Source organism: Pseudophryne corroboree, chromosome 6 (genome assembly GCF_028390025.1).
Source record: "Pseudophryne corroboree isolate aPseCor3 chromosome 6, aPseCor3.hap2, whole genome shotgun sequence".
In the NCBI taxonomy this organism is placed as follows: Eukaryota; Metazoa; Chordata; class Amphibia; order Anura; family Myobatrachidae; genus Pseudophryne; species Pseudophryne corroboree.
In genome coordinates this window covers 264,535,447-264,562,061 of record NC_086449.1, presented here as the reverse complement: position 1 = coordinate 264,562,061, position 26,615 = coordinate 264,535,447, and the positions used below count along the sequence as shown (strand labels likewise).

Here is a 26,615-nt window from a genome sequence, read left to right as displayed (position 1 = left end):
TGTGAGATGCAGCAGTTACTTCTCCTAGACACTGTAGTGTTGGCAGAATCCTGAAAGCGCCACACCAAATTGCCAAAGATTCTGATTTTCTAGAGCGCTAGTAACCCTTAGTTAATAAAATGCACTTGATTAGCAGGTGCAAATTACTTTATTTATGCAGAATATACAGTAAGTTCTTACTATTTAACACATCACTACTTTATATTGGCTTATATTGTGTGAAATAAGTAGTGACAAAGTAAAAACTGTAATGTTTATTTTTTCATGCAAGATTATACTTTTTTTGTGAGACGTACATGATTGGAAGAAATCCTTTGTCTTGAGATATATATATATATATATATATATATATATATCTATATATCATATATAAAAATCGCATGTGAAGAGCCTACCAGAAAGGATAAAAGACGCCCACCGGTGAGATGGCAAATCTGTGTATGCAATAGCAGGATCGCAATGCATACGCAAAAAATGTGCACAATTTACAGTTGCGGCAGACCCATGCCTACTCAAAATAATGAGAATGCAGTCGCACAGGGCGCCGTGTTTTTCTTCGCAGCATTCATAGATGACATCAGATACATGCTGCAAAGACAGCCATGATGCGCCTGTATTTTCCCAACCACTCCCTACAAACGCCATGTTACCACCCACGATCGCTGGTAACATGCCAAACAAAATGCGATCGATTTGCACTTAGGCTGAAAACACAGATCGATTGTATTTTGGCCTTCGCGTGCACACAATGCATTTGCAGCGCATGCGCAGTCTGCCGATAATCATTCAGTACGGGCACACATTTGCATATGATGGTGAATCAGACCCAAAGTTCATAAAACAAGTGACACCATATTAATGGGAAGTCACATAGAACTTTTTAGACATTATTGCATCAGTAATCTATGACATCACACAAAGTCTGCCATTATATTAACAATTACATAAGAAGTGACATATATATTTTCTTATTTTTTAGATTAAGACACACAAAATCATAAATAATAAAGGTAAATAAATTAATTATAATCACTTAAAATGATGTGCTGCTAAATTTATTAATTATTCATTAAGTTATTTATATAGCACACACATATTCCGCAGAGTTCTACAGAGAATATTTAGTCATTCCCACCAGTCCATGCCCCAGTACAGTAGGGTTAATTTGTTTGTCAGAAGACATTTTATCTACCAGTATGTTTTTGGATCGTGGGAGGAAACAGAATTACCCGGAGTTAACCCATAGAAGCACAGGAAGAACATACAAACTACACACAGAACGATCCTTGTTGGGAATCAATCCCAAGACCTCAGTGCTATAAGGCAGCAAGCTGCCCAATGCATCAGTGTGTTGTCCACACATATATCTTCTACTTAATGTATATGATTTGGCACTAAATGACTCACTTTACTTTACTGAACAGTATGGCGGTCAGTACATCGGGCAAAGTGGCCGCACTACAATGCAAGTACAAATTTTAACCTACTATGCGAGTATTTATCAAAGCGTGAAAGATAAAGTGGAGAGAGATATAGGGGTATTTACTAAGTCTTGGAAGGAGATAAATCTGATGGAGATAAAGTACCAGCCAATCAACTCCTGTCATTTTTCAAACACAGCCTGTAACATGGCAGTTAGGAGCCGACTGGCTGGTACTTTATCTCCGTCAGATTTATCTCCATCCAAGGCTTAGTAAATAGACCCCATAAAGTACTGACCAAATAGCTTCAGGCTGTAAAAAATGTCAGTAAGGAGTCGATTTGTTGGTACTTTATCTCTCTCCAAGCTTTAATAAATATCATCTACAGTATGCGCTTCAAATTTAGCAAAATGTACCTTCGGGTTATATGCAAATGTAACAGCCTGGTTACTGTGTTTTTTTTACTTCATGCAGACCCTCCTTACCTGTGCTTTCGATAAAACAGAAAAATGTAATGCAATAAAAATATCCACCTTTGCAAAATTGCCACATGCAATGTCACCTTGCCCTCACGCTCATAATTACCTAAAGCCATAAATGAGCAGCATTTCTGGAGCAACATGAAACGTGTGGTACTGGACTGGAGTCTAGACGTTTGGACTTTGTGGGCAAAATGTAATAGATTGAGAGTTTCAGAAAGTGAGAGATTTGGTAAGGTTTTTCAGTTTTTTTTTAAAATGGCAATCATTTACACAGCAAGATCAACCTGGTTTTGCAGTGTAAATGATTGCCACTTTTTAAAAAAACTGAAAAACCTTACCAAATCTCTCACTTTCTGAAACTCTCACTCTATTACATTTGGCCCTGTGTGTTGGTTACACTTTTGCACAGTGATTCTTCTTGGGTGGGGTTGGGAGAGGGGTGTATTTCAAGTGCTGCGTAAGCTTATCTGGCTGTATACATATTGACTATTTTATGGTAGTGCTGACATCATATGTTTTCCTGCACACCTTTATTGGGTGTGATGTAAAACTAGTGATCTCGGTGGGTGCGATGTACATGGTGTCCATCACTTCCCCCCCTCCTCATGCGTTTTGCAATGTACACATTGATCTATCACTTAAACTCACCCTTCACAGCACCATTATTCTTTGTCTGTAGCACCTATTACTACACCCAGAATGATGCAGGACAGAGAGTAAATCGCGCATACATTGTTCAAGTATCCACGGAAAAAAAAGAGTTAACTTATCTCTTTCATTTATTATTACACACAAACTAATGTTCTCCCAGACATCTGACAGACCGTAGACAAAAAACAGGGCTGGCTTTATCACGGGTATGGGACCCAGGGTCGACAGTGTCTAGGTCGACACCTATTGGGCGACAGTGGCTAGGTCGACACTGCAATTAAGTCGACATGAAAAAAGGTCGACATGAGTTTTTCATTTTTCGGGGTGTCGTTTTCTTAAAATGATGGGGAACCCCAGTTAGTGCACCGTGTCCCCTCGCAGCTGCGCTCGGCACAGGTTACCATTCCCAATCGTAGTCCACGTGGATCGTAAAGTATGAAAAAGTTCAAAAAAAGAAAAAAAATTGAAAAACTCATGTCTATCTCTTTGCATGTCGACCTTGTTCATGTCGACTTAATGGTCGTGTCGACCTATTTCTAGTGTGATGTCTGGATACCCTTTATTACATATTAAATGTAACAAGCAGCTCTGTCTCTCATCCACAAGATGGCTCACAAGTAACAGAATGCCACAGCAAACACTTGGCCAGGAACCACTGCACAGTCAAATGTCATAGGTTTGTGCTTATGGAAATATTGGTTGTTGATTATGGGGGTGATTCCAAGTTGATTGCAGCAGGATTTTTGATAGCAATTGGGCAAAACCATGTGCACTGCAGGGGAGGCAGATATAACATTTGCAGAGAGAGTTAGATTTGGGTGGGTTATTTTATTTCTGTGCAGGGTAAATACTGGCTGCTTTATTTTTACACTGCAATTTAGATTGCAGATTGAACACACCCCACCCAAATCTAACTCTCTCTGCACATGTTATATCTGCCTCCCCTACAGTGCACATGATTTTGCCCAATTGCTATCAAAAATCCTGCTGCGATCAACTTGGAATTACCCCCTATGTTTAATACATAGCCTACAATTAAAGATCCCATATTCCTGGTTTTCGCAGGACAGTTCCCTTTCTTCTACTAAAATTCTGAAATCACATTGCATGCAGGATGCGTTTAATTTGCCGGCTTTTGAGATCCCGGTGGTCAGCATACCGACGCCGGAATCTCAGCAGCAGACAATGCCGCCAGCCGGAATCCCGGTGCACCAGGCCTATTCCCACTCGTGGGTGTTTACGACACCCATAGAGTGGGAGTAGATCTTGTGGCGAACGCAGCAAGCCCGAAATAGAACTCTTAGCGCTTGCTCCACTTCCAGTTCTGGCGGGTGGGATGCCGCTGTCGGGATATTGACAGCCGGCATCCTGTCAGCCGGTAAAACATACTGAATCCTTGCATACAGTACAGTATTTTAGCAGAACTGAGCTCCATAAAGCACCCTACAGTACTTAGTATATCTGGGATCCCTGTAATTGTCTTGCTTTATTCGTTTTATATTATGTACCACCCAGAGAAAAGAGTGCCTTCATGTCCCAATCACATGGGTGTTTCAATTTGTAATCTAAAATATTATGAGAAGGTAACCGATACAGAGTAATTCCTTTAACTCCTTCAGAGCTCATGATAACTGTGCATGTTCAACAATGGGACGATCCTGCAGCTGAGAATATGTTAGGTACAGACATGTTCACCAGAGGCGTAACTCTGGGAGGCAACGGAGTCATCTGCCGCCTGGCTCCTGCTCTGAAGGGGGCACCTCTCCTCCCATTCTGTGACACCATTAAATTAAGTTGATAGCTGCTACTCTCTTATCAGTAGCCAATTGCCTCACTGGTCCCTGTACCTTACAAATCACACCCTTTTTATTATACTTTAGATACACATTTTACAAGTGTCATACCCGGGATTAGAAACCATGACCTTTTACACTGGAAGCAGACACCTTATACCCCTTTTACACTCGCAGAAAAATCCCGGGATATTGCACGTGAACGCGCATCATCCCGGGATTCTTCTCAGTGTAAATGGGTACAGGGACAATTTCCCGGGACGAGCATCCCGGGATTTCATCCCAGGTCAAAAGCAGGGTTGAACCCGGGACCGTCCCGGGAAGCTGCCAGTGTAAACGGGTATACCGGGTCAAGGCGACCCGGCACCCGTTCTCTTCATAGGAGGAGGCGGTGCTTGGAGAAGATTATCTCCAAGCACCGCCTCTGGGAGACTCGGCGGTGACGTCACTGACCCGGCAATATGCCGGGTCAGCCCGCTAATGTGAAAGGGTCATTCCCGGGAATGTGTCCCGGCAAATATACCGGGACACATTCCCGGGAATGAACTTTCCTGCGAGTGTAAAAGTGGTATAACTGATGAAGCTATTTGCTCCTGTATAGGAAATATGAGAATTCTAACTACATGAAGTTACTTCTCTCACAATTACACGTAACTTCGTATAGTAAGAATTCTCCTGCTTCCTATACAGGAGCAAACAGCTCCATTAGTAAAGTGCCTGCTGTCAGTGTAACAGGTCATGGCTTCTAATCCTGGGTATGACTGCTTAGAAATGTGTGATTTAAAATAAAAGGCAATGAAATGTATATATACAGTATACTTTTTTTTTCAGAACACTACACACACACACACACACACACACACACACACACACACACACACTTATCGAAATATAGGGTGGGGGTGGGGTCACCAATATTTATCTCGCCTCCGGGTTACTGGGACGAACTTACGCCACTGATGTTCACCATTGTGAAACTCACGTAAAAGTAGATGAAAATGTGTTTTTCCAAGGTGCATGCATATGAATACGCCATTTTCAGGTGCCAATAGGAGGATCCATGGATGCACCAAATACTGAACACCAAAAACAGATAGTTTCAGGGTTAAATAACAATGAAGCCGCATCTCCTAATTGCTGTCTGTGTTAGGACCGTAGATCAGCACAGCTGAACGGAAAGATCTGTAACCACAGGATTCTGGGAAAACTATTACGCTAAATGAATGAATGAAAATGTTGTTGTTGAGCCAATGGAAACATACTTTTTTTTCTGCATTTGATTTTCATTGAAATCTTCAGCAGCATAGTAGAGGAAATGTTTCTGATGTGTTCTTAAAAATCTGATGGTGCTCAGCAATTCAACCCCTTTCTGCCTGGCATATGTGTCCTATAATGAGCAGAACGTTAGGGTTTGTATTGCAAAACGGGCCAGGGCTATCCAGCTGGAAACTTCATGTTTACATTTCAGCATTTGTACTTTTCAGAATGTAATAAACATAATGTACGTTTCCTGCCGTCTGTAACTGCTCCATCTCTCTATTGAAACTTTTGTATTTAAACTCACCCCTTTTGCTCACACTTAACTGAGGGGGTGATTTACTAAGGATTGCAATTGCAAAGCTGTTTGCAGCAGCTTTGTGATTGCAGTCCTTAGCAATGCAGATGCAGGCGGAGGTGCGATGAGGTGAGATGAACATTGCTACCATCGGTCCCTCCATCCGAACACCTCTGCCTGTCAATCGGGCAGAGCCGCTCGCATTACTGCGATCACATCGCAGGACCTGTTCTGCACATGCGGGGAAACTGCATGGAGGATTGCTTATGCGATCCATAGTGAATCACCCCCTGAGTCCCTCTCCTGATACACTGTCATCTGTATTGTTGGTGTTAAACTTAGAGGGTGGAATGCAGAAAAATTAAAACTTCGACCAAACCTCTGAAAATGCAGTTTTCGGAGGTTTGCGCAATTTTCTCACATGCACCAAGCTCCAGAATGCCACACATTCCAGAGTTTGGATGCGGTGGGCAATGCCTGTGGGCTTCTATTGCATAGCTCCCTGAGAGGAAACCAATCGGATGCCTCCCAGCACCCCCACCCCCGCGGTGCATGCGTCACTCAACACATGCACTGAAGGCCTCCCAGGCCCTAAACCCAGAAGTCCTTCTATTGCATTTGACAACTCTTACCATGAGAGCTGTCCTTGCATTTGTCTTCAAATATGCAGTACAGCTTAAATAACAATGTTATGCTTAGGATGAGTGTCAGGATGCATTAAATGCAAAATGCAATGCGTCATGCATCCCATCCATAAACATAGAATCTGATGGCAGATAAGAACCACTTGGCCCATCTAGTCTGCCCTAAGCATATGTACACGCACACACTAGGGTTCATTTTTGTTGAGAGTCAATTAACCTAATTTTTGGATTGTGGGTGGAAACCGGAGTATCCGTAGGAAACCCACGTAAACACAGGGAGAATATTTGCGGGGATGGGCCGCAGCTGCTGCTTTATGGTGGGTAGCCATCTGCGTTCGCATGTTAGCGTAGCGGGAAGGGCCCGGCATGCGGGGCGGACTTGCCCTGTGCTAGGCGTCCCCCCGCATGCTAGTGTAAAGGGTTGTACAACCCATGCTGAATTAGTCCCTTACTTGGGAATTTTAACATTGATCAATAGATTATATTTTGTATCATATTCTCTCTATTTCTCAATGATGAGATTGACAGTGATGTTTAATTTACGTTGGTTAATTCTTTTCTATAACCTTGTGTCAGATTTACTTAGAATATTCTTTGACTTTATGATAAACCATAAGAAACACCCTAACCCAGTGGTTCCCAAACTGTGTGCCGTGTCTCCCTGGGGTGCCTCAGGACACTTACAGGGGTGCCTTGGATTGGTGGTCCAGGACCAATTTAAATTATTTATGGTCAATGTAATAGGCAAAACCAATGCTGGTGGCTGCCAATCATAATATATGTAGACAAACAGAAGTAATTCCTGTCCCAAACCACACAATTGAACCTAAGTATGACATATAAACACAATTTACTTCATTTAATATTTATTCTAAATCTCTCAATAAAAATCTTTTGGCCTAGGGGTGCCGTGAAAATTCTGATACTCTAGGGCGCCGTGATTCAAAAAAGTTTGGCAACCACTGCCCTAACCATTCATGGGACCTCTCACAGCTATGTTAATTTATTTTTAAAAAGAACATTTTAGTTGTAAAGTGGAAGACTTCAATCAATTAAGTGACCTCTGAATACAACAGTATTTAATTCGTTGTATCTTGACAAAGGGGATAAACTCTTTTCTTTTTTTTTTAGTTGTTTTTTAATTTTGTGATTATTAAATATTCTTCATTTTTACTTTTCTGTTGTAACATTAGACATTATTTTGTGTGAATCAGCGGCAAGAATTTGTTGAAAAATATTATTTCATGATGTGAGCAAATAAACGTGAAAAATGCCAAAAGGAGATGCAAATACTTTTTATAGCCACGGCAGATGACAAACCAATTTAGTTTGTAAGAGTCAAGTGCATCTTAAGTAATATTATGTAGCACCAGATATAGGGCCAGATGTAAAGGAGTGCGAGACCGTCGGAGCTCCGAGATTCCAGCCAAACTTGTACTTTTTTTAAAGCAGCAAACATTTACAAGGCAAAACTAACCTTGTTTTACCTTGTAAAGGTTTGCTGCTTTAAAAAAACGAGTTCGGATGGAATCTTGGCGCCCCAGCCATCTCGCATTCCATTACATCCGGCCCATAGTTAGCGATGTAGAATGAATTTGTTTGAATGTATAAAAGTGCTTGTAGTAAAACCACAACACATATTTCCAAAAGTGAAGGAAATAATTACATTGACAATTTTACAGAATATAAAATTTTCTCACCAATTTCCCATTTCTTTGTATTTCCTCCATTTTTGGAGAATATGCTACATAGCTATACAAATATTATGAAGACCTGTGTAATGGTAACGGTAACGTTAAAGCAAGCTCCTGTGTAATGCTGAACTTCCTGGTTGCCTGTGTCGGAACCATTGGGTTGCTATGAAGTAGCTTGCGCAGCACCCTTTACAGCTAGAATGTTGGAATGCGAGTACAGTATTTTTAGATTCTAATTCTGGTCTTCATACAAATTAAACTGCAAACTATGATTACTATGCAGACTATGGCCCTCATTCCGAGTTGTTCGCTCGGTAATTTTCTTCGCATCGTAGCAATGTTCCGCTAACTGCGCATGCGCAATGTTTGCACTGCGACTGCGCCAAGTAAATTTGCTATGAAGATTGGTATTTTACTCACGGCATTACAAGGTTTTTTCTTCGTACTGGAGATCGGAGTGTGATTGACAGGAAGTGGGTGTTTCTGGGCGGAAACTGCCCATTTTATGGGTGTGTGCGAAAAAACGCTACCGTTTCTGGGAAAAACGCGGGAGTGGCTGGAGAAACGGAGGAGTGTCTGGCCGAACGCTGGGTGTGTTTGTGACGTCAAACCAGGAACGACAAGCACTGAACTGATCGCAGTGGCAGAGTAAGTCTCGAGCTACTCAGAAACTGCACAGAGAAGTCTTTTTCGCAATATTGCAAATCTTTCGTTCGCAATTTTGATAAGCTAAGATTCACTCCCAGTAGGCGGCGGCTTAGCGTGTGCAATGCTGCTAAAAGCAGCTTGCGATCGAACAACTTGGAATGAGGGCCTATGAACTACTTAACACTCAGTGAATCTAACAAAAAACAGGTAGACTATAGAAGTACAAAAGCAGCATACAAGGCCTAAATGCATGGGGGGGGGCTAGATATCATGTAATTGTTTGTAAATACTGTACACATAGGGGATGATTTAATTAACATGATTTGAATGAAAATTGCTTAATGTAGGTTAAAAACCCATGGGCGTGACTTTTTCAATTTTTAATAAGCAATCTGCATGGCTGGACTGGCCATTTAATATTTCTGGCAAATGCCCGAATGCCTAGCTGTGCAGCTCCGCCTCCCGGGACTCTATTCCGCTCTCATGCAGGGAGACTGGGGCATGCCGCAAGACCACACACTATGACTCACAACACACCCCAGTGTGGTGTGATCACACACAGAAGTTCCGGGGTCAATCTACAGCCTGGAATTCAGTGTTACGTTTACGTGGATCTCTATGGGATTTAATGCGGATTTTGGTTCACAGCTCCAGACTAGGTGAAATTTATGGGAAATAATTTTAATGTAAAAATAACAGGACACAGAGCTGTAGATCTAGGCAATCCCTCTCCGTGAATAATAATCTATTTAGTGTATTTAGAGGTTTTTAAATAGGAAAATATGGCCAATAAAGACATCGTATTTCCTGTCATTATTTCTAACAAGTAGAAAATGGGTTAAGTGATGTCCGACAAAACACGTGGATCAGCGGCTATTCCGCCGATCCATGTGTTTTCCGACTTGTCGGAAAAACGGCAGCCAAATTGAATAGGTCGGAATAGTTTCCCACCTAAAAAAGTCAGAAACTGCCGTCTTTCCCACAAGACGGCAGTTCCGACTGTAATTGAATACACCCTTATATGTGTTAGGTGTTGCATTGATGAGAGATATGTTTTTAAACTTACATATGGGAGTAACAGGGTTTTTTGTAAAAGAAAAAATTGTGTGAACTTGTATATACACTCAGACATTTCAGTGTACCCTAAAATGATCAAAACACTTATATTTGCTGAAATACACTAGCAGGCCATCCTTTTTTCAATCTTGTATAAAAGTTCCAAAACATTGTACACCATTTAGCTGCTTCTAGTACATTGCTTATGGGCCACTAACAGCCGTGTACACTGTCCTGCTATCCTATAGGCCACATTTTGGGGGTCACGGGATTATTTCCCCACGTTTCCACCTACTTCACATAGGTCACATGCTGCAGAAGTAATACGCGACTTGCTGTTTCTGTTGAATTGCACAACTATTATGAGCGTGTTTCATGAAAATATCCTGCAAAATACACGTTAAGCCGTGAGCACGGAACACGCATCTTATTAAATCTCCCTCATAAAGTAATTGAGCATTTATGTAAGAATCCCTTCTCTCACTAAAATGTATGTAGGACTGCTGTAGTTTTCTAATTTCTGTAGAGGATGAACTTTATTACACTCTATTACTATGCTTTCCGATATCAGGAATATGAAAGGAAGATGATGAACACATGTCTTTTTCAACCACAGTGACTGTGTAACTATGTTTATTTTAAGGGCTTGTAATTCACTATTTACTACACTAGAGAAGAGTCAAGAAGCCATTGAAATTACAAATGAGGATCACAAAATACAGGTACGGTTAGATATGTAATCGCAACTGGAAAGCTTAATGGCGATACATGTGTTTTACTGCTTACATTGTACTGTGTAGAGCACTGGTAGATAACCTCAGCTTGGTTCTCCTCAGCCTGGCATGGCATGCTGGGTCTTGTTGTTAAACAATTGCTGGAGAGCCACAAGTTTGATGTTTGTTGTAAACAAGTCTCATGTTTGTTCCACGTGCTGCACAAATGTGTTGCACAAGAAACATGTTAGTAATGTTGGCTGTGGAGGCAGTAGAAAGCAAGCTATGAGACAATTACTGGATTACTAGTGATTTGGACTGTTCCCAGTTCAGTACAAATTAATGATAATGTGATTTAGAAGTGTCTGAGTCACCTACAGATGTATCCTCATACATCTTTGCTGCAGTCACGCCAAACAGCCCCTCTTGGCTCGCCAGGTCGGCTGAGAATTTTCTAGTGTTTGGTGTTTATTTTGCTTTTTCTTTTGTCACAACTGCGTCTTTCTTGCAACACAATGTGACTTGGACGCAGAAGACTGTGCTGATTGATATGACACTTGTATATCTGTGTGCGACTGAGTCTCTGAATCTGTACAGAAAGTGCTACAATGTACAGGTAGCAGCCACAGCTTTTTTCCAATACATGTTCTGTTCTACTCTGTATACAAACTCAGTCACACACAATATACAAGTGTCATATATCAAATTAATCAGCACAATTTCCTCGTGCGTCCTAGTTGCGTAGCGACTAAGACACTTTTTCAGCAAAAAAAGATGCCCAATGTTGGCAGAGTTGCACGGGACCTGGCAGCTCACTCACACCAGACATCTCGGGCTACATGGCGTATTAAGGCTGGATGTATGAGGATACACGTGTATCACTAGTGGTCAGGTAACTAGTGTTCTACCCTGCACTCCCTGCTGTGCCATTTGTTGGGCACTAAAAATACTCTATTTATTACATTATATTTGGAAGTTTACAAAAATTATTTTCAGGAACTTTTGGGATGTCATATTTAGAATAAGTTTCAGGTTCCCTATTATACACAATCTGCACCGCCAATTTTTATTGAATAATTGATACAATGAATTTAGTTATGGGAAATTTTATCTCCAATATGGGTTGTATTCAATAATTGTTGGAAGCTGCCGTCTTGTCGGACAGATAGCAGCTTCCGACAGGTTTAGGTCGGAAGGGGTTCCAACCTATTCAATGCCGGCAGACAAGTCGGAAACCACGTTGGCTGTCGGAAGCACAGCCAAACCCGACAGGTTTTAGCCCCGTTTCCGACAATGTCAATCCAACTTGAATGGGCCAAACCAGATGGGTTTGCCCCGGCATTCAATACTGGTTTGTCGGATCCTTTCCATTGGAAAGGATCCATCAGGTGTTGAATATACCCCTATAAGCGTAATGTTAAATGTTATCTAATTTCTCATTGCAGTATGTGAATCCTGCTTTCGAAAGTATGATGGGTTATCAGAAGGATGAACTATATGGAAAAGAATTAATTGAAGTGCCTAATAATGAAAAAAAATCTGATTTCATAGATAATATTAATTCTTGTATAAAAACAGGAAAGGTGAGTGAAAATGTATATTCAAGCTAGCAATTGACTGTACACAATACTAAGTAGTTCTGATGGCTCTTTATATGTATTGGGCACTTAATAAACTATTAATGGAAGCAAGCTAAAGATAATATACCAGATTATCACACAAAAAAAGGATTCTATTAAACCACAGTGTTTCTCTGTGGAAGATTAAGTACGTTTTTAGTGACATTCACCTGTTTTGAACACATTTGTGAGAACATGCTGGCAATTTTCCTATCTTACTGAAAACATTTAGCATTCAGTAAAATACTGAATCATTTTATAAAAGATTCTGATGAATACTTAAAGATAGGAATCACAGACTCAGGATTTATAAATAGCTGCATTAATGTTAATGATTCATCATAAAAAAAAACGCTTACCCTTAGCCAAATTTAGAATTTATGTATTGTTACTTAAACATAGCACATAGACAATGGGATAAGCACTTCTTTGTAATTCTTGTTATCCGTGTTTCTCTCAGGAATGGGAAGGTGTTTACTATGCCAAAAACAAAAATGGTGATAATATCCAGCAAAATGTAAAGATAATTCCTGTTTTTGGACACCGAGGGTAAGTAATGAAGTAATGTAGATATTTTAGCAGCTTGGGGGACAGGTATTTTAAATATTCTAAGTAGCAGAACCACACCAGCCATACTGAGTCTGGGCTGACAAATCTCAGCAGCCAAGTGGAAACCTTTCTCTTGTCCGTGACTACCATAATAGGCAGTAGTAATGCTCACTGTGGTCATTCTAGGACACTGTAAATGTATAACTATTACACTACAGTATCCCAATTTTTTATAGTTAACGTGACCATTACATGAAATAAGTGGGCAATACTGCAGGCCTTCGTTCCTTTTTGTATATGCGGTTGTATTTAAAACCTGTTATAGCGACATAAATGAGCGCTTGCCAATATGTAAATACTGTTCTAGATTTAATTAATAGTAAATGGGTAATTATAACTGTGTCGCTCTAATTGTAGTATTTCTACAACGCAGAGTCTTATAGTACAGTACCACTAATTATTTCAGAATCCAAATGTCTACATGCAAAGTGTTCATTTGCATGTGAGTAAGTTTTATTCAGCAGATAAGTGTGTGTGTGTGTATATGTATGTATATATATATATATATATATAATTTATTTATTTATTTTCTTAATTTTTTTTTTTACACAGTCTCCTTAACTTAATGCGCATATTCAAAGCATTCTTTTTCTTACAGTAAGATCAGACACTATGTGTCTATTAGCCGGCCGTGTAATGACAACAATAAGGTATGTAAGATGCTTCATGTGACACATATACTATGCATCTCCATTATTGACTGTGGTGTCAGAGACTGATTATTGACATTTACTTTCAGGTAGAAAAACAGTGTGAGCGAGTTCAGGCTGAGTCTCAAACAGGTTTGTCTTTCTGGTAATAGGATTAAAATGTTTTATTTTCACATTGTTGTATCGTCCTACTTGTATACTGTATGCTAAACCTAAGTACATACTGACTGTTCCTGTATGTGATCACTACCTTTTGCAGAGCTGTAATTGTGTCCAGTAAAAATATTTAATATATAACTGTAATAAAAAGAAAACACAGGTGGTGTGTGCGATCAGTAAGCCCTGTATTGTACTATGTATTGAAGTTACATCATCTTCTATACATGGAGTGTATACTGTATACTGTATGTGACCAGCCAGGGCTGCCTTAACAGTATTGAAGGCCCTGGGAAAAGTAATGCACTGGGGCCCCTACACACCCATTCATGGGAACCAATTTAAAAATGTAACATGCCCCTCCTGCAGTCTTGCGCCATCTTTCCACATGCTTCCATACAGTGAATGGCTGTTAGTACTCTGATTGGATAGCTACAGCCATGCACCTTTCACCATGTTGACAGCCATTCACTGTTTGGCTGCAGGCTGGGAGGCAGGTAGAGAATGGTTGTGACCACCACCCACGCCTACTCGATAGGCCTCTAGACTTGTGGGCCCCTGGGCAGCTGTCTAATGTGCCTATATGTTAAGATGGCCCTATGACCAGATGTTCCTAAACTTACCACATTTGTTTTAACTTGTGTATAATCATTCACTATACATATTTATCTTGCTATGCTGCAGTTATAATTGTGAGCCTTCCTGTACCACAATTATTGGACCCAGGCAGTGTGGGTGGAGGGAGTTTGAATTAAGTCTATCATCAACTTCTCTTTCTGTATGAACACTTTGTGCACTGAGCATAGTTCAGAGAATGTAGTGAAATTTAACGTTACCTGTGATTACTTTTAGTTCATATGTGTAGCAGGCTTCCCATTGGAATATATAAAAGTCTAAATTGGATGACCCCTTAGTCAATACTACTAGAACAAGTAGTATGTGGGCCATACAGCTATGGCTGATTCCCGGTTCTGCCAATGCCAATCCGAACTGCAGACATCAATGATCGGTGATCCATCAGATTGACCATCAACAAGCAGCATGTTAAACCTCCCGAATCCCCAGTCCCAATCATTTTTAGACCAGAATTGTCAAATCGAGAATTTCCAACATGTTGACTTTCCCCAATTCCCCGACCCATGCATCAGCGGACCGGGGGAATTGCTCTGATACTCCCCTAATGTATGGACCCCATTAGCTGTATTTAAAAGCATCTTGTGTGCCAACTTTTGATTCTGGAAACAACATTACATTTACATGTTTTGGTGTGCAGGATATACTTAAAACCCTTCCAAGACAGGTTTCCCATGTTCTGTACAAAACCAATGATATGAACACATCATGCAATTTGCTTGACCTTGATGCATTATATATGTGTCATCAAAAAATTCCATCACAGTAAGACAGTTTTCCGAAAGCCCCCACAAATGTTGCAGACACCCATCATTTGTCTTCCCATACTGGGACCCTATCCTTGGGGGGGGTTTCACTTGGGTAAGTTGTTCCTATGTGTTGTTTTGCTGAGCCTCTTTATTAAATAAACTGTTCTGTTCTTAACTAATATACTGCTTGACTAAGCTTCATTTACCACTTAAGTTAATGATGAGAGGGAGGAGGCACATGGACTTTCTTAGGGTGTTTTGAAGCACAATTAGTTTTCTAGATTATGCAAAATCCATCTAGAAATGTCAGTATTCACTCAATACGGGTAATTCCAAGTTGAACGCAGCAGGATTTTTTTTTAGCAGTTGGGCAAAACCATGTGCACTGCAGGTGGGGCAGATATAACATGTGCAGAGAGAGTTAGATTTGGGTGGGTTATTTTATTTCTGTGCAGGGTAAATATTGGCTGCTTTATTTCTCTTACGTCCTAGAGGATGCTGGGGACTCCGTAAGGACCATGGGGTATAGACGGGCTCCGCAGGAGATAGGGCACCTAAAAAGAACTTTGACTATGGGTGTGCACTGGCTCCTCCCTCTATGCCCCTCCTCCAGACCTCAGTTAGATCTTGTGCCCAGAGGAGAATGGGTGCACTGCAGAGAGCTCTCCAGAGTTTTCTGTTGAAAAATAATTTTGTTAGGTTTTTTTATTTTCAGGGAGTCCTGTTGGCAACAGGCTCCCTGCATCGTGGGACCGAGGAGAGAGAAGCAGAGCTGGCTTGTCAAGTTGGGCACTGCTTCTAAGGCTACTGGACACCATTAGCTCCAGAGGGAGTCGGAACACAGGTCTCACCTGGGGTTCGTCCCGGAGCCGCGCCGCCGTCCTCCTCACAGATGCCGAAGATAGAAGCCGGATGAGAAGGCAGAAGACATCTTAGGCGGCAGAAGACATCAGATCTTCATGAGGTAAGGTGCGCAGCGGTAAGCTGCGCGCCATTACTCCTAGTCACACACACAGAGCAGCACTGAAGGGTGCAGGGCGCAGGGGGGGGCGCCCTGGGCAGCAATATTCCTCACTTTTGGGCAAATTCAGATAGATTAGGCTGCGGAGGCAGTAAATCTAAGATCCCCAGCCATTTTAATAGAAAAGTCACTGGGACCGAAGCCCGCCGTCGGGTGGGCGGGGCTTGATCCTCAGCACTAACCAGCGCCATTTTCTCCACAGAAGCTGCATGCATGAACGCTGGCTCCCTGGTCTCTCCCCTGCTGAACTTCACAGGCTGGAAAAGAGATGGGGGGCACATTAGCGACGCAGTGAGTGGGAATTGGTATATTATATATAAAAAAGCGCTATCTGGTCATATTTTTTCCAGTGTTTTTAAGCGCTGGTGTGTGCTGGCATACTCTCTCTCTGTCTCTCCTAAGGGCCTGGTTGGGGTTTTGTCCCCTTATAGGTTAATCCCTGTGTGTGTGGGGGGTGTCGGTACGTGTGTCGACATGTCTGAGGCGGAAGGCTTCTCCAAGGAGGAGGTGGAGCAAATGAGTGGTGTGTCCCCGTCGGTTATGCCGACTCCGGATTGGATGGACATGTGGCATATGTTGAATGCAAGTGTGGCATCTTTACATAAAAGGCTTGATAAGGCTGAATTACGGGGGACATCAGGGGGTCAATCCTCGGATTGGACCGACTCACAGGGCCCGTCGGGGTCTCAAAAGCGTCCCTTAACACAAGACACTACTACCGACACGGATTCTGACTCCAGTGTCGACTACGACGAAGTAAAATTGCACCCTAGGGTGACCAAAACCATTCAGTGTATGATTGTGGCAATAAGGGATGTGTTACATATTGAGGATGAACCCTCGGTCCCCGACAAAAGGGTACACATGTTTAAGGGAAAGAAACAGATTATTAATTTTCCCGCATCTCATGAATTAAATGATTTCTTTGGGAAAGCTTGGGAGACTCCAGAAAAGAGACCGCAGATCCCCAAAAGAATTTATATGGCATACCCCTTCCCTAAGCAGAACAGGGAGATTTGGGAATCATCCCCCACTGTGGACAAGGCCCTGACGCGCTTGTCCAAGAAAGTGGCGCTACCGTCTCCTGACACAGCGGCCCTTAAGGACCCTGCAGATCGCAGGCAAGAAACTACCTTAAAGTGTATTTATTCTCATACGGGTGCTGTGCTAAGACCGACAATTGCGTCGGCATGGGTGTGTAACGCAATTGCAGCTTGGACAGATGAGCTGACAGATCAATTTGATAATATGGATAAGGATACTATATTCTTAACTCTAGCCCACATAAAAGACGCAGTCTTATTTATGAGGGATGCTCAAAGGGACATTGTATTGCTAGCTTCTAGGGCCAATGCGATGTCTATCTCAGCGAAAAGATCCTTATGGACTCGCCAATGGACGGGTGATTCGGATTCCAAAAAACATATGGAAGTACTACCCTATAAGGGTGATGTATTGTTTGGGGATGTGCTGACGGACCTGGTTTCCACAGCTACAGCAGGTAAATCAAATTTTTTACCATATATTCCCCAACAGCAAAAGAAAGTAACACCCTATCAGATGCAGTCCTTTCGGTTGCACAAGTCCAGAAGAGGTCGGGGATCCTCTTTCCTCGCCAGAGGTAAGGGAAGACGCAAAAGAGCACCTGCTTCGGCAGATGCCCAGGAACAAAAGTCCTCCCCGGCTGCTCCAAAACCCACAGCATGACGCTGGGGCTCCCCTGAGGGAGTCCGCACCGGTGGGGGCACGTCTTCGACTTTTCAGTCAGGCCTGGGTCAGTTCAGACCTGAATCCCTGGGTGTTGGAAATAGTTTCCCAGGGTTACAAATTGGAATTCGAGGAGGTGCCCCCGCGCCGATTTTTCAAATCGGCCCTACCAGCTTCCACATCGGAAAGGGATATAGTGTTAGCTGCAATTCAAACGCTGTGTATACAGCAAGTGATAATCAAGGTTCCCCTGCACCAGCAGGGAAGAGGTTACTACTCAACCCTATTTGTGGTCCCGAAACCGGACGGTTCGGTCAGACCTATTTTGAATCTGAAATCCCTAAACCTGTACATAAAAAGATTCAAATTCAAAATGGAATCACTCAGAGCGATAATAGCCAACATGGACGATCTCCTGATAAAAGCGAGATCAAAGGAGAAATTGCTGAGCAGTGTGGCGCTCTCTCTTAGAGTGCTCCAGCAACACGGTTGGATTCTAAATCTACCGAAGTCACAGTTGATTCCGACAACTCGACTACCGTTCCTAGGTATGATACTGGATACGGAACAAATGAAGGTCTTCCTCCCAATAGAGAAAGCCCAGGACATCCAGAATATGGTCAGAGACCTGCTAAAACCGAAGAGGGTGTCAGTTCACCAATGCACGCGAGTTCTGGGAAAAATGGTGGCGGCCTACGAGGCCATTCCCTTCGGAAGGTTCCATGCACGGACTTTTCAATGGGACCTTCTGGACAAGTGGTCCGGGTCCCATCTGCACTTACATCGGAAAATAACTCTGTCCCCAGGGGCCAGAGTGTCTCTCCTGTGGTGGTTGCAAAGTGCTCACCTGCTGGAGGGTCGCAGGTTCGGAATTCAGGATTGGATCCTGGTTACCACGGACGCGAGCCTCCGAGGATGGGGAGCGGTCACACAGGGAAAAAAATTTCAGGGTCTTTGGTCAGACCAGGAGTCCTGTCTACACATCAATGTGTTGGAACTCAGGGCCATTTACAACGGCCTTCGACAAGCGGAGAGTCTTCTTCGAAACCTACCGGTTCTGATTCAATCAGACAATGTCACAGCAGTGGCTCATGTGAACCGCCAAGGCGGGACAAGAAGCAGAGTCGCGATGGTGGAAGCCACAAGGATTCTTCGCTGGGCGGAAAATCATGTAAGCGCTCTGTCGGCTGTCTTCATTCCGGGAGTGGACAACTGGGAAGCAGACTTCCTCAGCAGACACGATCTCCATCCAGGAGAGTGGGGTCTTCATCAAGAAGTCTTTGCGGACATAACACGTCTTTGGGGAACTCCTCAAATAGACATGATGGCGTCACGCCTCAACAAAAAGCTTTGGAGGTACTGTACCAGGTCTCGGGACCCTCAGGCAGTGGCAGTAGATGCTCTAATAACACAGTGGCTGTTCAAATCGGTCTACGTGTTTCCTCCTCTTCCTCTCATCACAAAAGTGTTGAGGATCATAAGGCAAAGAAACGTACAGACAATACTCGTTGTCCCAGACTTGCCTCGAAGGGCCTGGTACTCAGATCTACAAGAGATGCTCACAGGAGATCCCTGGCCTCTTCCTCTGAGGGAAGACCTGTTGCAACAGGGGCCCTGTGTATTTCAAGACTTACCGCGGCTACGTTTGACGGCATGGCGGTTGAACGCCGAATCCTAGCGAAAAAGGGGATTCCGGAAGAGGTCATCCCTACTTTAATAAAGGCTAGGAAGGAGGTGACGGTTAAGCATTGTCACCGTATCTGGCGAAAGTATGTGTCTTGGTGTGAGACCAAGAATGCACCTACGGAAGATTTTCATCTGGGTCGTTTTCTCCACTTCCTACAGACAGGAGTGGATATGGGCCTGAAATTAGGCTCTGTTAAGATACAGATTTCGGCCCTCTCGATTTTCTTTCAGAAGGAATTGGCTTCTCTTCCAGAAGTCCAGACGTTTGTAAAGGGAGTGCTGCATATCCAGCCCCCTTGTGTGCCTCCAGTGGCACCATGGGACCTGAACGTGGTGTTGCAGTTCCTAAAATCACACTGGTTTGAACCGCTTAACAAGGTTGAGTTGAAATTTCTTACCTGGAAGGTGGTCATGCTGTTGGCCTTGGCATCAGCAAGGCGAGTGTCTGAATTGGCGGCTTTGTCACACAAGAGCCCCTACTTGATTTTTCATGTGGATCGAGCTGAATTGAGGACACGTCCGCAATTTTTGCCTAAAGTGGTTTCTTCGTTCCATATGAATCAACCTATTGTGGTGCCTGTGGCTACAAGTGACCCGGAGGATTCCAGATCCCTGGATGTAGTCAGGGCCTTAAAGATTTATGTAGCCAGAACGGCTAAAATTAGGAAAACAGAGGCTCCGTTTGTCCTGTATGCTGCTAATAAGATTGGCGCACCTGCTTCGAAGCAGACTATTGCTCGCTGGATCTGTAATACGATTCAGCAGGCTCATTCTACAGCTGGATTGCCGGTACCAAATTCGGTTAAAGCCCATTCCACTAGGAAGGTGGGCTCTTCTTGGGCGGCTGCCCGAGGCGTCTCGGCATTACAGCTTTGCCGAGCGGCGACTTGGTCGGGGTCAAACACTTTTGCAAAATTCTACAAGTTTGATACCCTGGCTGATGAGGACCTAGCGTTTGCTCAGTCGGTGCTGCAGAGTCATCCGCACTCTCCCGCCCGATTGGATGCTTTGGTATAAACCCCATGGTCCTTACGGAGTCCCCAGCATCCTCTAGGACGTAAGAGAAAATAAGATTTTAAACCTACCGGTAAATCTATTTCTCTAACGTCCTTGTGGATGCTGGGGACTCCGTAAGGACCATGGGGAATAGACGGGCTCCGCAGGAGACAGGGCATTTTAAGAAAGAATTAGGACTACTGGTGTGCACTGGCTCCTCCCTCTATGCCCCTCCTCCAGACCTCAGTTAGAATCTGTGCCCGGCCGAGCTGGGTGCACTTTAGTGAGCTCTCCTGAGCTTGCTAATAAGAAGGTATTTTGTTAGGATTTTTTATTTTCAGAGAGATCTGCTGGCAACAGGCTCTCTGCTACGTGGACTGAGGGGAGAGAAGCAGACCTACTAACTGCGGATAGGTCATGCTTCTTAGGCTACTGGACACCATTAGCTCCAGAGGGATCGAACACAGGAACGCACCCTTGGTCGTCCGATCCCGGAGCCGCGCCGCCGTCCCCCTCGCAGAGCCAGAAGCCGGCGTGTGAAGCAAGAAGACATCAAAAGCGGCGGCAGAAGACTCCAGTCTTCATATGAGGTAGCGCACAGCACTGCAGCTGTGCGCCATTGCTCCCACATCAAACCCACACACTCCGGTCACTGTAGGGTGCAGGGCGCAGGGGGGGGCGCCCTGGGCAGCAATTAAGTACCTCTTGGCATAAAAGGGCATATATACAGTTGGGCACTGTATATATGCATGAGCCCCCGCCATTACTTTACACAAAATCGCGGGACAGAAGCCCGCCGCTGAGGGGGTGGGGCTTCTTCCTCAGCACTCACCAGCGCCATTTTCTCTCCACAGTTTTGCTGAGAGGAAGCTCCCCAGGCTCTCCCCTGCAGATTCACTGTAGATAGAGGGTAAAAAGAGAGGGGGGGGCACATAAATTTTGCGCAATATCAGTATATACAGCAGCTACTGGGTAAACACTAAGTTACTGTGTAATTCCTGGGTCATATAGCGCTAGGGTGTGTGCTGGCATACTCTCTCTCTGTCTCTCCAAAAGGCCTTGTGGGGGTTCTGTCCTCAAATAGAGCATCCCCTGTGTGTGTGGTGTGTCGGTACGCTTGTGTCGACATGTTTGACGAGGAAGGCTATGTGGAAGCAGAGCAGGTGCAGATGAATGTGGTGTCTCCGCCGACGGCGCCGACACCTGATTGGATGGATATGTGGAAGGTGTTAAATGATAATGTAAACTCCTTGCATAAAAGGTTGGATAAAGCTGATGCCTTGGGACAGTCAGGGTCCCAACCCATGCCTGATCCTACAGCGCAGAGGCCGTCAGGGTCTCAGAAGCGCCCACTATCCCAAATTGTTGACACGGATATCGACACGGATTCTGACTCCATTATCGATGGCGATGATGCAAAGTTGCAGCCTAAAATGGCTAAAGCCATCCGCTACATGATTATAGCAATGAAGGATGTATTGCACATCTCAGAGGAAAACCCTGTCCCTGCCAAGAGGGTTTATATGTTTGGGGAGAAAAGGCAAGAAGTGACTTTTCCCCCTTCACATGAGTTAAATGAGTTATGTGAAAAAGCTTGGGATTCTCCTGATAGGAAAATGCAGATTTCCAAACGGTTACTTATGGCGTATCCTTTCCAGCCAACGGAGGAGGTTACGCTGGGAATCCTCCCCTAGGGTAAACAAAGCTTTGACACGCTTATCTAAGAAGGTGGCCCTGCCGTCACAGGATACGGCCGCCCTAAAAGATCCTGCGGATAGAAAGCAGGAAGGTATCCTGAAGTCCGTTTATACACATTCAGGTACCCTACTAAGGCCGGCAATTGCGTCGGCCTGGATGTGTAAGTGCTGTAGCAGCATGGACAGATACTCTGTCTGAGGAGCTTGATACCTTGGACAAGGATACTATATTGCTGACCCTGGGGCATATAAAAGACGCTGTCCTATACATGAGGGATGCCCAGAGAGACATTTGCCTACTGGGCTCTAGAATAAATGCAATGTCAATTTCTGCCAGAAGGGTCCTGTGGACTCGGCAATGGACAGGTGATGGCGACTCAAAAAAGCACATGGAAGTTTTACCTTATAAGGGTGAGGAATTGTTTGGGGACGGTCTCTCGGACCTAGTTTCCACAGCTACGGCTGGGAAGTCAAATTTTTTGCCATATATTCCCTCACAACCTAAGAAAGCACCGTATTACCAAATGCAGTCCTTTCGATCACAAAGAGGCAAGAAAGTCAGAGGTGCGTCCTTTCTTGCCAGAGGCAGGGGTAGAGGAAAGAAGCTGCACAATACAGCTAGTTCCCAGGAACAGAAGTCCTCCCCGGCTTCCACTAAATCCACCGCATGACGCTGGAGCTCCACAGGTGGAGCCAGGAGCGGTGGGGGCGCTTCTCCGAAATGTCAGCCACCAGTGGGTTCGCTCACGGGTGGATCCCTGGGCTATACAGATTGTGTCTCAGGGATACAAGCTGGAATTCGAAGTGATGCCCCCTCACCGTTACCTCAAATCGGCCCTGCCAGCTTCCCCCATAGAAAGGGAAGTAGTGTTAGCGGCAATTCACAAATTATATCTCCAGCAGGTGGTGGTAAAGGTTCCCCTCCCTCAACAGGGAAGGGGTTACTATTCCACAATGTTTGTGGTTCCGAAACCGGACGGTTCGGTCAGACCCATATTGAATTTAAAATCCCTGAACATTTACCTGAAAAGGTTCAAGTTCAAGATGGAATCGCTCAGGGCAGTCATTGCAAGCCTGGAAGAGGGGGATTTTATGGTGTGTCTGGACATAAAGGATGCTTACCTGCATGTCCCCATTTATCCACCTCATCAGGAGTACCTCAGATTTGTGGTACAGGACTGTCATTACCAATTCCAGACGTTGCCGTTTGGTCTGTCCACGGCACCGAGAATATTTACCAAGGTAATGGCAGAAATGATGGTGCTTCTGCGAAAGCAAGGAGTTACAATTATCCCATACTTGGACGATCTCCTCATAAAGGCGAGGTCCAGAGAGCAGTTGCTGATCAGCGTAGCACACTCTCGGGAGGTGTTACAACAGCACGGCTGGATTCTGAATATTCCAAAGTCGCAGCTGATTCCTACGATGAGTCTGCCCTTCCTGGGCATGATTCTGGACACAGACCAGAAGAAGGTATTTCTCCCGGAGGAGAAGGCCCAGGAGCTCGTGACTCTGGTCAGAGACCTCTTAAAACCAAAACAGGTGTTGGTGCATCTATGCACACGAGTCCTGGGAAAGATGGTGGCATCATACGAAGCCATTCCCTTCGGCAGGTTCCATGCGAGGACCTTTCAGTGGGATCTGTTGGACAAGTGGTCCGGATCGCATCTTTAGATGCATCGGCTGATCACCCTATCCCCCAGGGCCAGGGTGTCTCTTCTGTGGTGGCTGCAGAGTGCTCATCTTCTCGAGGGCCGCAGGTTCGGCATACAGGACTGGGTCCTGGTGACCACGGATGCAAGCCTCCGAGGGTGGGGGGCAGTCACTCAGGGAAGAAACTTCCAGGGGCTGTGGTCAAGTCAGGAGACTTGTCTGCACATCAATATCCTGGAACTAAGGGCCATATACAACGCCCTGAGTCAAGCGGAGCCTCTGCTTCGCAACCAACCGGTGCTGATTCAGTCAGACAACATCACCGCAGTGGCTCATGTAAACCGCCAGGGCGGCACAAGAAGCAGGGTGGCAATGGCAGAAGCCACCAGAATTCTTCGCTGGGCGGAGAATCACGTGCAAGCACTATCAGCAGTGTTCATTCCCGGGAGTGGACAACTGGGAAGCAGACTTCCTCAGCAGGCACGACCTCCACCCGGGAGAGTGGGGACTTCATCAAGAAGTCTTCACACAGATTACAAATCGATGGGAACTGCCACAGGTGGACATGATGGCATCCCGCCTCAACAAAAAGCTACAAAGGTATTGCGCCAGGTCAAGAGACCCTCAGGCAATAGCTGTGGACGCACTAGTGACACCGTGGGTGTTCCAGTCGGTTTATGTGTTTCCTCCTCTTCCTCTCATACACAAGGTGCTGAGAATCGTAAGAAAAAGAGGAGTGAGAACAATACTCATTGTTCCGGATTGGCCAAGAAGGGCTTGGTATCCGGAACTGCTAGAAATGCTCACAGAGGACCCATGGCCTCTGCCTCTCAGACAGGATCTATTGCAACAGGGGCCCTGTCTGTTCCAAGACTTACCGCGGCTGCGTTTGACGGCATGGCGGTTGAACGCCGGATCCTAGCGGAAAAAGGCATTCCGGATGAGGTTATTCATACGCTGATAAAGGCTAGGAAGGACGTGACAGCAAAACATTATCACCGTATATGGCGAAAATATGTTGCTTGGTGTGAGGCTAGGAAGGCCCCTACAGAGGAATTCCAACTGGGCCGTTTCCTTCACTTCCTACAGGCGGGAGTGACTATGGGCTTAAAATTAGGGTCTATTAAGGTCCAGATTTCGGCCCTATCCATTTTCTTTCAAAAGGAACTGGCTTCTCTTCCTGAAGTGCAGACATTTGTAAAGGGAGTGCTGCATATTCAGCCCCCTTTTGTGCCACCAGTGGCACCTTGGGATCTTAACGTGGTGTTGAGTTTCCTGAAATCTCACTGGTTTGAGCCACTTAAGACCGTGGAGTTAAAATATCTCACGTGGAAAGTGGTCATGCTATTGGCCTTAGCTTCGGCTAGGCGTGTGTCTGAATTGGCGGCTTTGTCATGTAAAAGCCCCTATCTGGTTTTCCATATGGACAGGGCAGAGTTATGGACTCGTCCGCAATTTCTGCCGAAGGTGGTGTCATCCTTTCATTTGAACCAACCTATTGTGGTGCCTGCGGCTACTCGTGACTTGGAGGATTCCAAGTTACTAGATGTAGTCAGGGCTTTGAAGATTTATGTAGCCAGAACGGCTGGAGTCAGGAAAACTGACTCGCTGTTTACCCTGTATGCATCCAACAAGCTGGGTGCTCCTGCTTCAAAGCAAACTATTGCTCGCTGGATCTGTAACACGATTCAGCAGGCTCATTCTGCGGCTGGATTGCCGCATCCAAAATCAGTAAAAGCCCATTCCACAAGGAAGGTGGGCTCTTCTTGGGCGGCTGCCCGAGGGGTCTCGGCATTACTGCTTTGCCGAGCAGCTACTTGGTCGGGTTCAAACACCTTTGCAAAGTTCTACAAGTTTGATACCCTGGCTGAGGAGGACCTTGAGTTTGCTCATTCGGTGCTGCAGAGTCATCCGCACTCTCCCGCCCGTTTGGGTGCTTTGGTATAATCCCCATGGTCCTTACGGAGTCCCCAGCATCCACTAGGACGTTAGAGAAAATAAGATTTTACTTACCGGTAAATCTATTTCTCGTAGTCCGTAGTGGATGCTGGGCGCCCGTCCCAAGTGCGGACTTCTTCTGCAATACTTGTATATAGTTATTGCTTAAATAAGGGTTATGTTATGGTTGCATCAGGTTTGTCTGATGCTCTATTGTTGTTCATACTGTTAACTGGCTAAGTTTATCACGAGTTATACGGTGTGATTGGTGTGGCTGGTATGAGTCTTACCCTGGATTCCAAAATCCTTTCCTTGTACTGTCAGCTCTTCCGGGCACAGTTTCCTTAACTGAGGTCTGGAGGAGGGGCATAGAGGGAGGAGCCAGTGCACACCAGTAGTCCTAATTCTTTCTTAAAGTGCCCTGTCTCCTGCGGAGCCCGTCTATTCCCCATGGTCCTTACGGAGTCCCCAGCATCCACTACGGACTACGAGAAATAGATTTACCGGTAAGTAAAATCTTATTTTCTCCTAGTCCATAGAGGATGCTGGGCGCCCGTCCCAGTGCGGAAACTCTGCAAGACTTGTATATAGTTGTTGCTTACATAAGGGTTATGTTACAGTTGGAATAGGTCTTGGACCGTTACTGTCGTTTGTTCATACGGTTAACTGGTTATGTATGTTCCAGGTTACATGGTATGATTGGTGTGGGCTGGTATGAATCTTGCCCTTGGATTGCTAAATCCTGCCTTGTATTGTCCATCTCCTCTGGGCACAGTTCTCTAACTGAGGTCTGGAGGAGGGGCATAGAGGGAGGAGCCAGTGCACACCCATAGTCAAAGTTCTT

General features: G+C 44.6%; 1 protein-coding gene across 3 annotated transcripts in view; it reads left to right on the top strand.

Moving 5' to 3' along the window:
- Positions 1 to 26,615, top strand: part of PDE8A (phosphodiesterase 8A) — a 462,427-nt gene that overhangs the window by 363,193 nt on the left and 72,619 nt on the right. For all 3 annotated transcript variants that reach the window (XM_063925983.1, XM_063925981.1, XM_063925982.1), the window contains exons 7-11: positions 10,588 to 10,666; positions 12,103 to 12,240; positions 12,737 to 12,825; positions 13,484 to 13,535; positions 13,625 to 13,667. In XM_063925983.1, coding sequence (XP_063782053.1) covers positions 10,588 to 10,666; positions 12,103 to 12,240; positions 12,737 to 12,825; positions 13,484 to 13,535; positions 13,625 to 13,667 — 401 coding nt within the window. The remainder of the gene's footprint in view (positions 1 to 10,587; positions 10,667 to 12,102; positions 12,241 to 12,736; positions 12,826 to 13,483; positions 13,536 to 13,624; positions 13,668 to 26,615) is intronic.